We start from the raw sequence: 20146 nt of genomic DNA, 5'->3' as shown, positions 1-20146 counted from the left end.
CCAGCTAATCAGAAGGCTAAGGCAGGAAGACTGCAAGTTTGAGAACTGCTTAGCAACCTAACAAGGTCCTGTCTCAAAATCAAAAAATAAAAAGGGCTGGGGATGTAGCTCAATGGTAGTAGGTCTCTGAATTCAATATCTAGTATCAAAAAAAAAAAAAATCCTATCGCAGTGATAGGATATATGTGCAAGACCCATGGTTCAATTCTCAACATCAAAACCAAAGCAAAAAATAAGTCTTTGAAGCACTGGGGAACAAAACTAACCAAATTTTATTATTCTATTGTGTGTATGTACAAATATGCAATAATTAATTCCACTATTATGTATAATTACAATGTATGAATAAAAAATGTGACTTTCATTTTTTTCATTTAATTTTGTTGTAATTTATTTGTTATGTTCTATAAAATACTGATCTGAACAGTTTGGCAATGAAAGAACTGATCATTCCCCATAAGCTATATTATAAACTTCAGTAAGAGATCAAGCAAAAAAAATCTGAAAATACAACATAAAAAAATCTATTAACACTACTTAGCAATTTCTTTTGTTTCATTATTTGTTTCTTGGGGTTATTTGCTTTTTCCTCAAAGGGGATATAATTCTTTAAATAGGTCAAAATCTTAGGGTAAACTAAAATAATAAAGAGCGGATCCCTCAATTGTACAAAACTGTTTTTTAATTTACACTGAACTAATTCTGTTCGAAAACTAGGAGAAAAAAGTCACATCAAACTCTACAATGATTTTTAAATAAAGTTAACTTACCCATTGCTACATAGGATTTAAATCGTGTTGATAATCTGTCCACAAAGGCACTTAAAATTTCCAATCCCATTAATGATACCTACAGACAGAAAGAAGTTTTAATGAATACAAATTATTGATACACATCACTATATAATTTTGACACACTCATATCTTCATATATTACCAAGTTTTTAAACACTGAGACTGAAGTATTCAGGGGTAAACAGTCATGAGGCTGAGGCATCCTATTTCCAAATGGTTCAATAATAATAATTTATAAATAATTAGGAAGATAGCAATAAAGTATTTGGGGGAAAAAAAGCTAAAAACTAGGAAATTAGGTGAAGGTTTCACAGGAACTCAGACTATACTTGCAACCTGAACTTCAAAATAGTTCCTAAATCAAAGTGAAAATTCAAAAGAGTACCTTTAATTACAAAGGAATTTCAGCCTCCGTCTAGAATGTAGAAACTGGAAAAACAACACTCCCACTCCAACAACAAAAAGTCAAGTAATCTACAAAATCATAACTGTTCTGAATGCATCAGAAGCTGAGGTTGTAGAATAACCAGCTAACCTTAAAGAAAAAAAAAAAGACAACGTGGGACACAAGCAGGTCACATATGACAGAAGACAGGAAGAAAATTAAGCTGCAATACAAGTAAGAAAAACACAACCATATTTAACACTTTGTTAATAACTTGAGTGAGGCTAGAATGAAAATTCAAAATCTCTGGTATCACACACACAAGAGTTTGTATCCACTTGGAGGCTCTAATTAGCACCCACTTGCAAGTTCTTTCTCCACTAATAAGACTGAGGGCTGGTGGGGATTGGAAAAAGGATTTCTTGGTGTACAGGTCTAGGGGAAGTGAGAAACTGCATTTACTAATGCTGCCAATACCCTTGTCCTACAGGAAAGGCCAGTTTAAAATACTGAGAGAAGGATATCAAACACTGTTATCCCAAGGGCACATAAACTGTTCCCAGGCACAGTGGCACATGCCTGTATTCCCAGAAACTCTGAAGGCCAAGGCAGGAAAACTGCCACTCCAAGGCCAGCCTTGGCAACTAGGCAATACTCAGTTTCAAAATTAAAAAATAAAACAACAACAAAAAAAAGGGCTGGAGGTGTAGCTCAGTGACAGAGCACCTCTGGGTTCAATCCTCAGTACCACCACCAACAAACCTGCTTCTGTTGAAGAAAGGAAAAATAAAAAAAATTTTAAAAAGCCTTCTGTCTTGGAATTGTAATTAGTTCAACCACTATGGAAATCAATACTGAGGTTTCTTAAAAGACTAGGAATGGAACCACCATGTGACCCACTATACATACAGCTCCTTGGTATTTATCCTAAAGAATTAAAGTCAACATACAATAGCCATACAAACATACCCAAACTATGGGACCAGCCTAGGTGCCCATCAACCAATGAATGGATAAAGAAAATGTGATACATGTAAACAATGGAGTTTTATTCAGCCATAAAGAAAAATAAAATTATATCATTTGCAGAAAAAATGGTGGAACTTGAGACCACAAGTTAATAAGCCAAACTCAGAAGGCCAAGAGTTTTAATATTTGCTCTCATATGTAGAAGTTAGAGAGAAAAAAGGAAAAGAAAGGTGTGGGATCTCATGAAAATCGAAAGAAGATCAATAGAAAAGAGGAAAGGGACCAGGGGGAAGGAGGAGGGAAGAGAAAGGGGAAATACTAGAAAATGAAAGTGTTATATTGTACATATATATGAATATGTAACAAGGAATTCCACCATTATGCACCAATAAAAAATATATAATGCACCAATAAAAAAAGTACCTGAGGAAAAAAAGCCCTCCGCCTCAATGGGAGGACATGATGAGTTCAAACAATTAAAGGTTTCCAGGTGGGGAGGGATGTGATCTTTGATAAAGCCTGCCCCCAAGACTCAAGGACAAAAAGCCTCCTAAGGCTAAAGCTGGACCAGAAAAACAAGAGAATTACCACACTCCTACCAACCAGGCTAGCAAGCACAAGAAAGCAGCAGCAATGGGAATCTACCATTAGGGAAAGAACTGGAACATTAGGGAAAAGCCCTCTATGAAACAGGGAAATAAGGAAGGCTTAAGTGCAACATAGAGCAGAAACATTAAAGAAAACGCTGCATCAAATCAACCAAGTAATAGAGCAACCAGAAGTAAATATGAACTAAAGGTAAATATAGCAACCACAATATGCAAACCTAACTCAACTTCTGCCTAGACTGATTACATAGCTCCACACTAGAATCTTAACAGAAAAAGCAAGCCATTTCTAAGCATAAATACTATTTAACTTAGTCTTAAATTTCTTGAACATTATCTAGCTTTCAATTAAAAGTTAGGAGACACACAAAAGAGCAAAGGGAGAAAATTTCAATGTCAATAGCACAGCAAGAAACAGAAAAAAAAATGCCTCTAAATAAAATACAAAAAAAAAAAAAGAGTTTAAAAAATAACAAGTGTGTTAAAGGTTCTCGTTAAAGAGTAGACAATAAGCATGAATAAACAAGGAATTTTAGCAGAGATAAAAATCTTGAGTCAAATGCAAATGATAGAAAAATATAAAATGCATTTTTAAAGAATAATAAAAGAGATTCAGAATTCTTTTGTTGGGTCCAGTACCATGGCACACACCTGCAATCCCAGACTCTAGAAGCTGAGGCAGGAGGATCATAAGTTCAAGACTAACTTCAGAAACTTGGTGAAGCCCTCAACTTACTGAGACCCTGGCTCAAAATTTAAAAATAAAATAAAATATAAAGGGTGAGGGATATAGCTTAGTAGTAATTTAAAATAAAATATAAAGGGCTAATGATATAGCTCAGTAGTAGAGAGTCTCTGGATTCAATCCCTAGTAACAAAAATGAGGAGGAGGAGGGGGAGAATTCTTTTGATGGACTCATCAACATATTTGCCATGAACAAAAAAAGAATCAGTGAACTTGAAGTCAAAATTACCCAAATGAAAATATAAAATGGGAAGAAAGGGGGAGGAAGAAGAGGCAAGCATTCAAGAACAGCAGGACAATATCAAATTGTCTTAACATATCAGAGGAATTCTAGAGGAAAAGAAAAAGAGACAAGGCAAAAGAAGTATTTGGAGAAAATGGCCAAAAACTTGGTAAAAATAATGAAAGGTATCAAACCCAATAAGAGTCTCAGAGAACCTCCAAAAGGAAAATTAAAAAAAAAAAAAATACAGACACATGATGCTCAAACTGTTAAAACCAAAAGAAAATCTAAGTCAACAAGAAAGTAAACAATAACAACAAAAAAGAAAGGTTGCAATCTCTCTGTCAAAACGTATGTGAATCATACAATGACATCTTCATAGTATTGGAGAAATAATTCTATCAATTTATATTTCTATTCCTAGTATAAAAAAATCTTTCAAAAAAAGAGAAAGACATTTTCAAACAAAATATGATAATTTATTACAAAAGATCTACATTATAAGAAATGATAAAGGGGCTGGGGATGTGGCTCAAGCGGTAGTGCACTCGCCTGGCATGAGTGCGGCCCGGGTTCGATCCTCAGCACCACATACAAACAAAGATGTTGTGTCCACCGAAAACTAAAAAATAAATATTAAAATTCTCTCTCTCTCTCTCTCTCTCTCTCTCTCTCTCTCTCTCTCTCTCTCTTCTCTCTCTCTTAAAAAAAAAATGATAAAGACAAACATCTTCAAGTAAAAACCCATAACAGCAGACAAATACAAAGATCTACACAAAGAAAAAATGACTCAGTAAACAAGTGAAATTAAATATTAAAAATCTGTATATGTACACATACACATATATAAAAATCACTAAAAAAAATTGACATTCTAGGGCTGGGGTTGTAGCTCAGCAATAGAGCACTCGCCTAGCGCATACAAAGCACTGGGTTTGATTCTCAGCACCACATAAAAATAAATAAATAAAATAAAAGATTAAAAATATTTTTAAAAATTGATGTTCTAAAGCACTAGAGAGTAACATCACAGGATAAAATACTAGCACTAGAGAGTAACATCACAGGATAAAAGATCACTATAAAAATCAATTGTGAGGGCTGGGGATATAGCTCAGTTGGTAGAGTGCTTGCCTTGCTTGTACAAGGCCCTAGGTTCAATCCCCAGCACCACACAGGCAAAAAAAAAATCAATCATGGCTGTGTGCAATGGCACACTATTATAAATCGCTAAGCCAGGAGGATTACAAATTCAAAGCCAGGCTTGGCAATTTAGCAAAACCCTATCTCAAAAAAAAGTCTGAGCCAGGCGCGGTGATGATTCCAGCGGCTCCGGAGGCTGAGGCAGGAGGATCATGAATTCAAAGCCAGCTTCAGCAAAAGGTAGGTGCTAGGCAACTCAGTGAGACCCTATCTCTAAATAAAGTAGGAAATAGGGCTGGGGATGTGGCTCAGTGGTTGAGTGCCCCTGAGTTCAATTCCCAGTAAACCCCGCCCCCACCACCCCCCCCCCCCCCGAAAAAAAAAGGTCTGGGGAAGCAGTTCAGTGGTAGAATGCTTGCTTAGCATGCCTAAAGCCCTGGATTCAATCCCTAGTGTCTCACAAACACACACAAAGCCATGTTTCTTCATACCAGCACTCAACAAATGAGTCTTGAAATGTATTTAAACTAGTGTCACTTACAAAATCAGAACCCACAAAATACTTTAGACATTTTTCTTTTTTTTGGGGGGGGGCGGTTACTGGGAATGGTAGCCAAGGGTACTTAACCACTGAGCCACATCCCCAGCAGTTTTCTATACTTTATTAGAAACAGGGTCTGGCTAAATTGCTTAGGACCTTATTAAGTTGCTGAGGCTGGCTTTGAAATCGCCATCCTCCTATCTCAGCCTTACAAGCCACTAGGATTACAGGTGTATGCTACCATGCCTGACCCCTTAGGACATAAATCTAATAATGAGGTCCAAAAGCTACATGCTGAAATTACAAAAAGCTAATGAAAGGGATATAGATGAATTAAATTAAATGGATACATATATCAAATTCATGGGCTATAGGTCTCAATATTATTAAAATTTCAGTGGTACACCCTGTAATCCTGGCTTTCAGATCTTGAATTGAAAGCCAGCCTCAGCAACTTAGCGAGGCCCTTAGCAACTCAGCGAAAACTTGTCTTTAAATAAAATATTAAAAAGGGCTAGGGACATGGCTCAATGGTTAAGCACCCCTAGGTTTAATCCATGGTACCAAAAAAAAAATGATTTCAAACTAAAAAAAAAAAACATAATTTAAATTTAAAAAAAAAGACTTGAAACTCCATGAATAAATAATTCAATCTTGATCAAATTCCCAACAGAGTTTGTTGCAGAAATTGACAAGCTGACAAGCTGATCTTAGGATAGGGGGAAATACAGATCTAGATTTATAAAATACACACATACATATACATAAAAGGTTCATGGGTAGAATGTCCATACCAAACACTGAACAAGAAAAATAAATTTAAAGTCAAATTACCTGATTTTAAGACTTAATAAAGCTAGAGTAATAAAGATAATGTGATATTAATAAAAGGATGGACAAATAGATTAACGTAAAACTGAATACAAAATAGAACCAAACATAAAGTCAACTGATAACCAACAATTATGCAATGGCAATTCCATGAAGAAAAATCTTTCAACAAATGATGTCACAACCATAACCACATGCAAAATATTAAACCTCAATTTACACATCAGTTACAAAAATTAACTGAAAATGGATCAACAAAAATGAAAAACACAAATGTAACATCCAAAATGCTTTTTTTGAAAATGAAATAACAAATGAACCTAAATATTATTCAGTTAGCAGTGTAACCACACAAGACTATTGCAACTGATTTTAAAATAGAGTAATGTGACTTTATTTCTCCACTGAGATATGCAAGGGGCTGGAGATGTGGCTCAAGCGGTAACGTGCTCGCCTGGCATGCACAGGGTGGGGTGCTGGGTTCAATCCTCAGCACCACATAAAATAAAATAAAGATGTTGTGTCCACCGAAAACTGAAAAATAAATATTAAAAATTCTCTTTCTCTCTCTCTAAAAAAATAAATAAATAAAAATAAACTATGCAAAAAAAAAAAGGAAACTGTTGTTCTTAGAAACTGCTGCTTATAGAAAGAGATACATGCAAAAGATAGGTAGAAGTTTAAGTACAAGCTGTAGTCCTGAATCTGAACTGGAAATAACAGTATGAACTCATGAAATATCTTCTTCCTTCCTTCCTTTCCTTCTTGTAGTACTGGGAATTGATCCCACTAAGAGTCAGAGTTACATCTTTTTTTATTTTTTTTTTTGAGACAGTGTCTTGCTAAATTGCTGAGCCTACTCTTGAACTTGCAATCCTCCTGTCATACTTAGTCTATTTGCTATGATTATAGGCATATACCATCACACCTGGCTTCACAACATAGTTTTCTTTAAAATAAAATCTAACTCTACCCACTAGAAAAAATCTAAAAACAATGACTAAACTAGTAATAATAAGAACCACTATCACCACATCATAGTTTCCAGAAACTGTTTCCCACTAAAAGGAAACAGCTTCTAGAGAAATGGCTAAATCCAGGGCTGGAGCAGGAAATATGACAACATCTTATGATACCACAGAACAACGATGCTATCAAAGATCACTAGGGCCATGCTAAGATAGGGCAATGTGAATACCAAACAGGAAAAAATACACTGTCTTGAAATACATCAGATATGTTTAAATACAAGAGTTCATAATGATAGCAAAAAAAAAAAAAAAAAAGTTCTGGCAACACTGAAGGACACTGGAAACATCACATTATTTTCACAATTAGTAAATAAAAGGAAAGAATCGTATAAACAAATCTGCCATTCTACATAAAGTATAACACTAAGTAACCAAATAGTTGTATATGGGAAAAGTTTGTCTTTATAAAAGAATTAAATATTAATGGCTGCTAACATTACAAAAAAAGAGATTCAGACTTTATGCACCTCCTGATGGATGGAGAACATTACTTATGAAATAGTCTTTTTAAAAACATTTTTAAATTTTATTATTTTTTAAAATGTTTTGTAGATGGAGAAAATGTCTTTATTTTATTTGTTTATTTTTATGTGCTGCTAAGGATCCAACCCAGTGCCTCACACGTTAGACAAGTAGTCATATGCATACAGGGTCCTACGAAACAGTCTTAATGGGAAAAAAAAAAGAACCTGGATTTGATTAAGCTTTAGATCCAACTAAGTTACCAGTTTATAGGATATACAGAAAAACAAAAAAGGTCAAACATCATTATAAGAATGAAATCAGAAAATCCAGACTACTGGAAGCTCTATCACAAATAAAATCTAAGAGCTTTAAAAAACAGAGAGGACTGAGGAGAAAACAGATTTATAAATACTTTAATGGATATGTTAACTCTGGCAGCAGAATAATGGTCTCCCAAAGATGTTCACATCTTAACCAAACCCCCCACACACACTAGGTAAATATGTTATCCTACATGACAAAAGGGACTTTGTAGGTGGAACTAAAAATCATCAAAGAAGGAGACATTAACCTGGATTATCTTAGGCCCAATGTAAAGTAAGAACACTTGAAATCTACTCTTAGCAAATTTCAAGTACATGTTATTACTAATAATAGTCAACATGTTATACATTGTTTCAAGAACTAATTCATCATATAAGTAAAAGTGTATACCCTCTGAATAACATCTCCACTTTTCCCATTCTATTTTGTTGCTATGAATTCTACCTTTTTTCTTTTAGACACCACATACAAATAGGATCATGTAGTATTTGTCTTTCTGTCTCTGGCTAATTTCACTTAGCATAAAGTCCTTCAGGTTGATCCATGTTGTTGCAAGTGATAGGATTTCCTTTATTTTGTTGTCAAGGCTGAATAACATTTCATGTGTATATCACATTTTCTTTATTCATCCCCATTTGTTGATAAAAATAGGTTGTTTCCATACCTTGGTTATTATAAATAATGCTTCTATGAACGTGGCAGGGTAAATATCTCTTTAAAATAGTGATTTTACTTCTTTTAGCTATATACTCAGAAGTGGAATTGCTGAATCATATGGTAGGTTTGTTTTCATTTTGTTTTGTTTTGTTGGGTTTTGTCAATACTTCAGATTGAACCCAGGGCCTCAAGAACGCTAGACAAGCACTCTACCATTGAGCTACATCCCTCGTTCTTTTTTGAGACAGGGTCCTACTGAGTTACCCAGGCTGACCTCAAGTTTGCAATCCTAATACCTCAGCCTCCCAAAAGTTCCTCTTTGTCTACATCCTCACCAGCAACACTTGTTATATTCTGACTTCTTGATAACAGACATCCTAACAGGTATGGGGTGATATCTCATTGTGGCTTTGATTTGCATTTCCCTAATGATTACAGATGTTTTTTTTTCACATACCTGGTTGGTCATTTATATGTCCTCCTTTGAAAAATATCTATTCAGGTCTTTTGCACACTTTGTAAGTGGGGTGAATTTTTGGCTTAGGGTTTATTTGTCTGCTATTAAATTATATGACCTCCTTTTACATTTGGGATATTAACTCCTTGACAAATAAGTGGGTCTTTGCAAGTATTTTCTCCTATTCAGTAGATTGCTTTCCATTTTATTGTTCCTTTTGCTGTGCAGAAACTTGTTTAATACAGTCCCACTTGTTTATTTTTTCTTTTGTTGCCTGTTCATTTGTTATCAAAAAAAAAAAAAATTGCCAAGACCAATGAAGAAATTTCCCGTTTTCTTCCAAGAGTTTTTACAGTTACAGGTCTTACATTTAAGCCTTTAACCCATTTTAATTATTTTTTGTGTATGGTGTAAAATAAAGGTTCAACTTCTTTCTTTTGCATGTAGGTATCATTTCCCCCATACAATTAAATGAAGAGACTGTCCTTTTCTCATTGTGTATTCTTAACATCTTCGTCAAAAATTAGTCGAACATAGGGCTGGGGTTGTGGCTCAGTGATAGAGCGAATGTCTAGTGTGCGTGAGGCCCTGGGTTCCATCCTCAACACCACATAAAAATAAATAAATAAACAAAATAAAGGTATTGTGTCTAACCAAAAAATAAATATTAAAAAAAAATTCGTTGAGGATAGGAAAGGTAGCAGAATACAACAGTCACTAGTATGGCAATATGTAAAAACGTGGATGTGTAACCAATGTGATTCTGCAATCTGTATACGGGGTAAAAATGGGAGTTCATAACCCACTTGAATCAAATGTATGAAATATGATATGTCAAGAGCTTTGTAATGTTTTGAACAACCAATAAAAAAAAAAGAAAAAAAATTAGTTGAACATAAATGGCTGAGTTTATTTCAAGGGTCCTTGTAAGAGGGAGTCCTTATAAGTACAGGTCTTTATAAGAAGGAAGTCAAAAATCCAAATCAGAGGAAATATGATGATGTAAGCAGAGGTCAGAAAGAAAGTTTTCAAGATGCTACACTGCTGGCTTTGATAATGGAAAAAGATGCCATGAGCCAAAGAATGCAAGCAGCCTCTAGAAGCCTCTCTTTAATTAAGTCTCCCACAACAGTTCTAGAATATAATCCTGCTGGCACCTTGAATTTATCCCAGTAAAATCCATTTCAGACTTCTAATCTCCAGAACTATAAGAACATACTGGATATTGTCATAAGCAACTAAATTTGTAATCATTTCTTAAAGCAACAGTAGGAAACTAATAAATTAACAACCACAACATACGTATTTATTTGGATTCTTATTTCTCCAAACTAATTAAAAACACTGAAAATTTGAACTCTGGATATTTGATGTAAAGAAATTTTTTTATAACTATGACAATGAGATTCAGGTTATACTAATTTTTTAAAAAGAGCTTATCCTTGAGATAATGACGAGACTAACTACAAAGTCTTATGGATGGACAATATGACATCTGTGATTTGTGACAAGATGATGGAGTAGGGTTGCTTATGGGTGATGAGTAGTGTTATGGCTGAGTTTATTTTACTGTCTACCTTTAGATATGTATTCAAAGTCCTCTACCATTATTTTGTTGTTTTAACTATAGCAAGCATGATTCCTAATGGTGAAATGTTAGAACATACCTTTGAAACCTGAAAACAGAAGAATGCCCACTCTCCTTTTTTCATCCCCATTCTATGGGTCTTAGAAAATACAATAAAACCAAGCAAAACTATGGACTGAAAAGAAGAAAGGTTGTCATTATTCTTTGATATGATCATAGTTAGAGAAAAACCCAGAAATTACAGGAGGGGAAAAAGCTTTTAATTATATAACAAGTAGGTTACTCATAAAAATCAATATGCCAAACACCATTCCATTTCTATTTATTAGAAAGTATAATTTTTAAAAGAATCACATATACAGTACTCTCAAAAACTGTAAACTGCCTCAGAGTAATCTAATAAAAAAGTGTGTATAACACCTATTTTGAGAAAACAAAACAGAATTGAAAAACATTAAATACGTAAACAATTTTCATGGATAAAGAGGCAAATATTATAAAGACATTACTTCTTCCCAAGAAAGAGAATATTCAATGTAAATGCAATAAAAATTCCTCGTAGGGGGCTGGGGATGTGGCTCGGGCGGTGGCGCGCTCGCCTGGCATGCGTGCGGCCCGGGTTCGATTCTCAGCACCACATACCAACAAAGATGTTGTGTCCGCCAATAACTAAAAAATAAATATTAAAAAAAATTCTCTCTCTTTCTCTCTCTCCCTCTCTCCCTCTCTCTTTAAAAAAAAAAAAAAAATTCCTCGTATTCTGGTGCCTACCTGATTCTGAAATTTACATGGGATAACAGATAAAGACCCAGCCAGGTGTAGTGGCACAGGCTTATAACCCCAGCTGCTCAGGAGGCTGAGGCAGGAACATTACAAATTCAAAGCAAGCCTCAGCAACTTAGCAAAGCCCTAAGCAACTTAATGATAAGCCTGTATCAATACAAAAAGGGCTGGGGATATGGCTCAGTGATTAAACATCCCTGGGTTCAACTCCTAGTACCAACTAACCAGTCAATCAATATACAATAACAGCCAATACATTTCTAAAGAATATGGTAGGTGAGCCAGGAGCAGTGGCACACACCTGTAATTCCAGCATTTTGTGGCGTTAGGCAAAAAGATTGCTAATTCGAGGTTGTCTAGGCAACTTAACAAGATCCTATCTCAAAAAAAAATTTAAAAGGACTGGGGATGTGGCTCCATAATAGAGCACCTGTGGGTTCAATCTCCAGTACCAGACAAAAAAATATATACAGAGGTATATAGTTGGTAAATGTGGTACATCAAATATCAAGATTTACATATGAAGCTATACATACCTTTTCTGAACTTCCATGTGAACATTTTTCAACTTAGCCTGCATCTTGGCTAAGGATATACTCAGTAGTAAAATATTAAAACTCTCAAAAAGAAAAGAAATAGAGCAATACTCAAATTTGCTCCTCATCACTTCCTTAGAAACCCAAATGCCTCTGCTTATATCCCTTAAAATATAAAAAGTACAGCATCTCTCCCCAAAAGAAAGAATAACATAATTTTTAACAGTAGAAAAACTCTTTAAAAGCAGCTGGGCGTGGTGACTCACACCTGTAATCCCAGCAACTCTGGGAAGTTGACTGAAATAGGAGGCTGTAAATTCAAGGCCAGCCTCAGCAATTTAGGGAGTCCCTAAGCAACTTGGTGAGATTCTGTCTTAAAGTAAAAAATAGGACTGGGGATATGGCTCAGAGGGTGGCAAATTTTCCCTGGGTTTAATTTCTGGCATACACACACACACACACACACACACACCAAAAAAAAAAAAAAAAAGCTAAAAATTTGGAGGTAAGGTCAAAGAAATTTTAGGGTATTTTTAAACCATAAAACTCAAATTTTAAAAAAATATAATGAAATATTATTAACCCTGAGAAATTTGAGGACTCTAGTGTCATTCCTCCATTCTTTCTCTCCCACCGATTTCTCTCCCTCTGCCCCTCCCTTCTCACCTCTGCATCACAAGTAGTTGAACATATTTGAGCAATCAGTCAATAAACTTAAACGCAAGCCATTGCCTTTGCTAGAGAGTTTCAATTAAATAGGATGTAAAGTCTTCCAAATAGCTTAGATCACAAATGTTGTCATTCCTGGAAAACTCATACACCAAAACAGTTCTGTTTAAGTAACTGCATTAGATAGTAATGATTACACTCAATTTAAGAATCACAACTAAGAACTTTCCTTATAAAGTCAGAAAGTCAGCCAGCACCACAAAAAAATAAAATAAAATAAATGAAGTCAGAAAGTCAGGCAACAAGTTTTTTGACACCCAGAAACACATTTAATTCATAATCATGAATATTTTTTTCCCACAGGTGGAACAGGAAAAAAAGCATATATTGCTCATAACAAACATACTCATATAATGCTCCTCTTACTAGGAAGTAGAATAGGTTTACAGGATGTTTTTTCCCCACCAAATTAACTAAGAAAATTAGTGTGAATGGGGATATAGCTGAATGGTAGAACACATGCTTAGCATGTACTGGGTCCTGTATTCAATCCCCAACACTAAAAAATTCTTAGACAATTAGTAGTAAAAGAATGTTATAGGGGCTGGGGCTGTAGCTCAGTGGCAGAGTGTTTTCCTAGCATGTGTGAGGCACTGGGTTTGATCCTTAGCACTGCATAAAAGTAAACAAATTAAATAAAGGCATGCTATTCATACACAGCTACCAAAAAAAGAGTAGTATAGAATAATTGGCTAAGCAAAAGGGCATGTACATACAGGTTATATAAATGAAACCCAATGGTCTACAAATTTTAAAAACCTGAAAAGAAACAGTTATTTTTTTATAAATAATAAAACTATTGACTTCAAAAAGGAAGAGAAAAAAAGTGAGTTAGTGATGAACAGTTAGGATGAGGTAGACAAAATAAGGAAAATATAACCCAATATTTCCCCGTCTAGACATATGCCCAAGAACAATGGTTCTCAAGGACAGTGGGAATGGGGGACACAAATATTACAATCTGGAGATGCGCAGCCTATAGGTACATGGTATAGGTATACTTGGCAGTCCTGCTGACAAACATTTAAATAGATTTTAAAAACCTATCTGAAGTTCTGTAAGTCTAAAATTTAACATTGCCCCCCCGCAAGTACCCTTTTTTTTGGGGGGGGAGGGGTGGGCATGGTTTTGGTATATGAGTTTTCCAGGAATGCAATCAACAGGTAAATCAAAGGACAAGTGTGCTTTCATTTACTAATGGAACAAATATTAGGAGATTGTCATGATGTAAATGCTAGAAGGTGAGTAGATACACTATGGGAGAATTAAAAAAATTCTAATTCCTTCAACTTTCTCAATGGAGTAGGAAGGAAGGACTTAGCTGACAGTGATAATAGATAAGAAGATATTGGTATCTCTCTCTAAGGGGAGAGAAAAAGATGTAAAATAGCTGTTTAAGTGAAACAGTGAATGAACTCCAAAATACAGTATGATGCCAGACAGTATTAAGGGCCAACTTTCAGTCCACAAATTTAAATGAAGCCAGTTTAAAAAACTGTGTTTTCATCCATCCACCTTAAGTTCCACTGGTGCAGGTATAAGATAGGCAGAGTTGGGTTAATTCACACTGAAGTTTATTAAATGAGGACAATAAATCAAGAATGAGAAGGTAGACAAAAATTAAGAATGAATATAAGGGTGTGATTAATGACTGACCATGATATTTAGCTCAGTGATGAGAGTAGGACAACTGGATGTAGTGGAACATGCCAGTGATTCCAGCAGCTTGGAATCTTTCTGAGGCAGGAAGATCATGAGTTCAAAGCCAGCCTCAGCAATGGCAAGGTGCTAAGCAACTCAGTGAGACCCTATCTCTAAATAAAATACAAAATAGGGCTGGGATGTGGCTCAGTGGTTGAGTGCCCCTGAGTTCAATCCCTGGTAACCCCCGTAAAAAAAGAGTACAGGGTAGGGGCTGGGCCTGTAGCTCAATGGTAGAGTGCTTGCCTTTCATGTGTGAGGTACTGGGTTCAATCCTCAGCATCACATAAAATAAATAAAATAAATAAATAAAGATATTGTATACATCTACATCTAAAAATATATCTAACTTAAATAAATAAATAAAGGTATCATGTCCATCTACAACTAAAAAAATAAAAATAAAAAAAGAGTGCAGGACAGTTAAAAGCTTAATGAAAAGGATGTCAGATGGGATGACCAAACTTTGTAAGCTAGTGTACTAAAGAAATGAGGTTCAAAATTTAGACTTACAAGGCTGAAGTTGTGGCTCAGTGGTAGAACGCTTGCCTCACATGTGCAAGGCACTGGGTTCAATCCTCAGCACCACATAAAAATAAATGAATAAAAGTACTGTGTCCATCTATAACTAAAAATATATTTTTAAAAAATTTAGACTTACAGAGTATCACTGTCATCAACAATGTCACTTGTGAAGACTGAATCACCCAGCAACCACACATTTGTAATAGTCTGAATTGATAGTGACAGCATTATAACTATTACACATACTGTTGCAGCCATGTAACTCTCATGTCTTCTTGATCAGTCTGGTTGGCACATTAAACATAGAAATGCAGTCAGTCCTCCAAATCTGTGGGTTCTACATGCTCAGATTCAGCCAACCTCAGATAAAAAATATTTGAGAAAAATATACTGTGGATCTACACCAAACATGTACATTTTTTTCCTTGTCATTACTTTCTAAATAATATAACTATTTACATGGTATTTACATAGTATTCAATATAACTAATCTAGAAATGATTTCAAGTATATAGAAGGATGCATAGGTTATATGTAAACTCTACACCATTTTATATAAGATATTTGAACACCTGAGGATTTTAGTATATGAGGGGAATGGAACCAATTCCCTGTTCAAACTAAGGGAAAACAACATATTTTACCTCATTATAAATTACATGTAATTTTCCTTTATACTACTGTTAGAGGACACTACACAGATTTTTTAAAATTATGTGTAATGGGTATTCTCTATACATTTAATTTCAGGATTATAAAGGGAGCATTAAAAGAAGACGCTAAATCTGACCAATTAGAATCAATAACCAAGAGAAATTCTCATGCATATGTACAAAGTGACAATATACAATGTTAATAGTAAAAATATTAAAAACAACTGGAAAGGAACAGGCCAAAATACACAGATACTAGTTGGTAGATAAACATCTTTTGGGGATGGGGGTACAAAAACACGGTAGCTAGATGTCATGGCACATGCCTATAATCCCAGCAACTCAGGAGGCTAAGGCAGGAGGATCACAAATTCAAGGCCAATCTGAGCAATTTAGCTAGATCCTGTCTCAATATTAAAAAATAAAAAAGGGCTGGAAATGTAGCTGAGTGGTACAGTACCCCTAGGTTTGAACCCCGCATCCCATTTTTTAAAAAGTACAATAGTGATAGTTCATAGGAAATATAATTGAAGTGAAGCTGATGTTGGGAAATATTATCCTTAGAACGTCAAAGAAGCTATAATTTTGAATTCCCAGAAGCATGAAATCCTAGCACATTACTTAGGTAGCACTATGTAGTTATAATATAAATACTACTTATTGTTTTCTTCATTTTTAGAGTCAATTTACTGTTACAGATGCAGATGAAATGTAAATGTTACTGTTGCTCACAATGTACAAGAATGAAAATAAAGCTAACAAATAATAGAAAACAAGTTTTAAAAAGGAGAGAAAAGGAAAGAAGGATGAATATCCTAATTTCTTTAGACTTAATCCTGCCTAAAATTTCCTATTCCCTTCACTGTTTTTCTCCAAACGATTCATCACCACCTACCACACAATAGATTTTATGTACTTATCCTGCCTATTCCTCTATCCCCACTAAAATGTAAGTCCACAAAGGTAAGGATATCTCTTTTTCACTATTGTATCCGCGTGCCTAGAATAGTAGTAGTGCCTGCACATGGTAGGTCATCAAAAAATATCTAAATGAATGAGTTTTGCCTGTCTGGTTCACAGCTAGATCCTCACCATCAAGAACAATACCCAGCATATAGACAGTACTCAAATGTATCAAAGCAATGACTGTTATGACATAAATTCTAAAGTATCAAAACCAAAGAAAAACTAGTTTGTTCAGCATAATTTAAAATTTAAGTACAATTCTATTTGTACATTCAATATTCCTACAATACATTTTTTTTTAAGAGTCTTTGGTGTGGGCTGAGATTTAGTGATAGTTATCTGGATAAAAGACCCTGGGTTTAAACCCCAGGAATGTCCAAAATCAATTAAAAAAAAATTGGTGTGTTTTATTGTCTCTCGAGTGAAAAAATATGCAATTTAGTTTATAAAACCCAAATAACACACTAATTAGAAAACTCTCTCCCTAGTAATGTCAGAAGTTTTTATATTAAAGAATTTAGCACAAAGAAAAGAACCAATAATTCAAGAAGAAGAAAGGATTGACAGATCAAATATCCTTGAGTAGATAAGAGGACATGGAAGCTAATAATACTCATGAGGAGGGATTGGTGTTAAGTGAGGAAGGCAGGTAATTCATCCATCATAACAGAAAAAAGGTAGACTGTTGGGGAGAGCAACCAGAAAGTGTGTAAATAAGCTGGTGGGAGCCTGTGGCAGGTCTCTTCTGAGTATCTGGTGAGAGCATGGAAAGAATGTACAGCAAAAACAAATGAAAACCTGAGGCAGACCCCTGATGGATCCTTACTCTTAAGGACCAGTTAAAAACAGCACCAAGCAGAAACAGAGCTCGGGCATTAACAGAAAAATTAGGATACTGTGTAATCACAGAAGCCAGATGTGTTTCAAGAGATGGACTGCTCAACCATCCATTCACTGACAGTACACCTGAGGAGTGAAATAGCTCAAAGCAGATTAGCTACAGTCAATGAGAAGCAGGGGTCACATCAATCACTTGGAAAGGTGAACAAACATTGTCAAAGAGCTGATTTTCTACAAGAATCTGTGCTGTATCATAAAATCAACTACCTTGAGCATGTCTTTCTTAAAAAGTAAGTAAATTTAGCTTGTTTCTTCCAAATAACTAATATTCCCAAATGGCAATGATATATTAATAAACAATACTTTTCCCAAATAAGAACAATAAAGATATAATATGTAATGAAGCACAAAAGTGGTAAATTTTCAAGTAGGTTTTACCATTAAATCTGTATCCTAATTCTAGAGTTTGTCTTTCTTCTCTGCATAGAGAAGTTTTCAAAGTACAGCCTATTCGCAGGATAGAAGGATATATTTCTAAGAAAAATCACTTCATCCACAGGTTCCGCCAGCATTTTAAAGCAACACTGCCACCAGAAGACTGGAAAGAAAAGTAACAGCTAACTACTACAGAACAGGCTAATTACAGAATATTTACCTAGCCTCTCTACATAGCTACACTATAGTCTGCTTCTACTGACTCTAAATAAACATTCATTTCTTCTTATACCTCATCCTCCTCCTCGCCAATAAACCTGGTAGCACATGGTTTCAAGTCCGAATCAATCCTCAGCTGCATTACAACAAAATGAAGAGCCCTTCAACTGCTTCCTGTCGTCAATAAGGAAAAGCAGATAATGTAACAAGATCTACTGTTTTTCATAAGAAAAACAGTAAACACAATCGGACACCTAGTTAAACCTTTAAAATCTTTTAGAGACGAAGATCACCACCTTCCACACATTACAATTATGGGGGTGGGGGTGGGGGGAAGGAACTGGGAGACTGAGTAGGAAGAAAATCAGTAGGAGGGGATTAATTTGACATCTCTTTTCAACTCAAAATCGTATCCTAACGTCCTATGTCTTCGTACGTAGAGTTTACACTGGCGAGAACAAATACTAAAACGTCTTGGATCCCTTTACTGTATATATGTTATCAATGATTTTTTTTTCCCAAGTAAGTGATAAACACTGTGCCCCCACCCTGTGCCAAGTAACTCCGCAACGTGTCACGGAATAGCTGAATTTCTCGTTGTTTCACAAGCGTGGAAAAACTTGGTCGTGGTGAAAAGTCACAGTCGCGAACAGAAAGACGAAGCGCCCCGGATCCCCGAGTTTCCCCTTCGCTGGGGTCTTCTGCCGCGCCGATGCAGCTCGGGAGCTCCCGGCTAGACGCGCACGTCCAGGATTAAAGGGCCGGCCGGGAGCGAGGGCGTGCCCCGCCGCGCCGCGCCGCGCCGCCACCACTTACCCGGTAGTTGCTCGAGCCCACCCAGCCGGTGAGCGCGTCCACGATCTTGCCCAGGCGGTTCAGGTCGTCCCCCAGGTCCGGGATGGCTCCAGGAGAGCTAAGGTAGAGCATGAGCTCCTGGCCCACCTGCAGCCGGCTGCCCACGTCCTTCTGCAGCACCTGGGCACTGAAGTATTCCATGCTGCGGGGCTCCATAGCTGCGGCCGCCGCCCGCCCGCCGGCCAGTCCTCCCGTGAGGGGCCAACTTTCGCCGAGCGCCGCCCAGCCTCCAGGACGAGTCCCCGTGGGAGCCCACGGGATGCGCTCGGCCAGCCCGGGGCGCGGCTCCTGGGGCGCGGGGGTAGGCGGAAGCTGCGCCAAGCGCCCAGCGGACCCCAAACCAGTCAAAGTCGGCGCCCCCCGAGCCCCAGCCCGCGCTAGAAGTCGCGGCCGCCGGCGACGTCAGCACGCGCGTGACGTCAGCGCGACGCCGGCGAGCGCCCGCCTGCGGGGGCTCGTGCTTCCCAGTGGAGGCGGCGGTAGCTGCAGGAACTAGCGAGAATGCTGGGACGCCTTGGGAGGGTTTGAGGGCTTCCTTGGGTGGACACTGCCAGCGGGGCCAACAATTTATCGCTAGCGGATTTTGCAGTACCTTGCCTTCGCTGTGTCATATACAGATCGCTGCCAAGTTTTCTTCCACTTAAATCAATACTAACAAAGTGTCTGGTGCTTGGTATCTCCTTCCACTTCTCCGGACGTTTTTTTTTTTTTCTTTCTTAAAAAGTTTATTTATTTTTTAAATTGGTGCGTTATAGTTATACATAAAAGAAGAATTCATACGTGCACATGCCCTGGTTTGATTAACTTCATTCCGTTCCTCTTCTTTCCCATTCCTCCTCCCTCCCTCTCTTTATTCCACTTTCTCTACTCCACTGTTATTCATTGTACTTGCATGGTATCCCCACCCCTTTTTAAATTCCTTATTTCTCCCTAGTTTCTGCCTATGAGAAAACATTCATCCCTAGACTTTCTGAATCTGGTTTATTTCAATCATGATGTTCTGACCATTTTTTTTCCTAAAAAAGAATATTACCAGAATACATTGTAATATTCTTTGTTGAGAGCTAGCTATGGGATTAAGAGACCTAACACTATGTCTTGCCACAATGTCAGAATTTATTCACAAGCCACACTAGTTTAATT

The 20146-nt window shown here is 36.6% G+C and overlaps 1 protein-coding gene across 36 annotated transcripts in view; it reads right to left on the bottom strand.

The window, feature by feature from the left end:
* Window positions 1-19402, bottom strand: part of Clasp2 (cytoplasmic linker associated protein 2) — a 202697-nt gene extending 183295 nt beyond the window's left edge. For 23 of the 36 annotated variants that reach the window (XM_078038173.1, XM_078038178.1, XM_078038177.1 and 20 more), the window contains exons 1-2: window positions 18965-19400; window positions 771-849 (exon numbers count right to left, since the gene is read on the bottom strand). In XM_078038173.1, the coding sequence (XP_077894299.1) occupies window positions 771-849; window positions 18965-19159 (274 nt within the window). In that variant the 5' untranslated portion in view covers window positions 19160-19400. Of the gene's footprint in view, window positions 1-770; window positions 850-18964 lie in introns of all 36 variants that reach the window. The other 13 variants (XM_078038168.1, XM_078038181.1, XM_078038170.1 and 10 more) reach the window with 3 other exon arrangements.
* Between the last annotated feature and the right edge of the window lie 744 nt (window positions 19403-20146).

Source organism: Ictidomys tridecemlineatus, chromosome 2, assembly GCF_052094955.1.
Source record: "Ictidomys tridecemlineatus isolate mIctTri1 chromosome 2, mIctTri1.hap1, whole genome shotgun sequence".
NCBI lineage: Eukaryota > Metazoa > Chordata > Mammalia > Rodentia > Sciuridae > Ictidomys > Ictidomys tridecemlineatus.
Note: the sequence above shows the minus strand (reverse complement) of the source record. Positions and strands in the feature narration are given on the sequence as shown.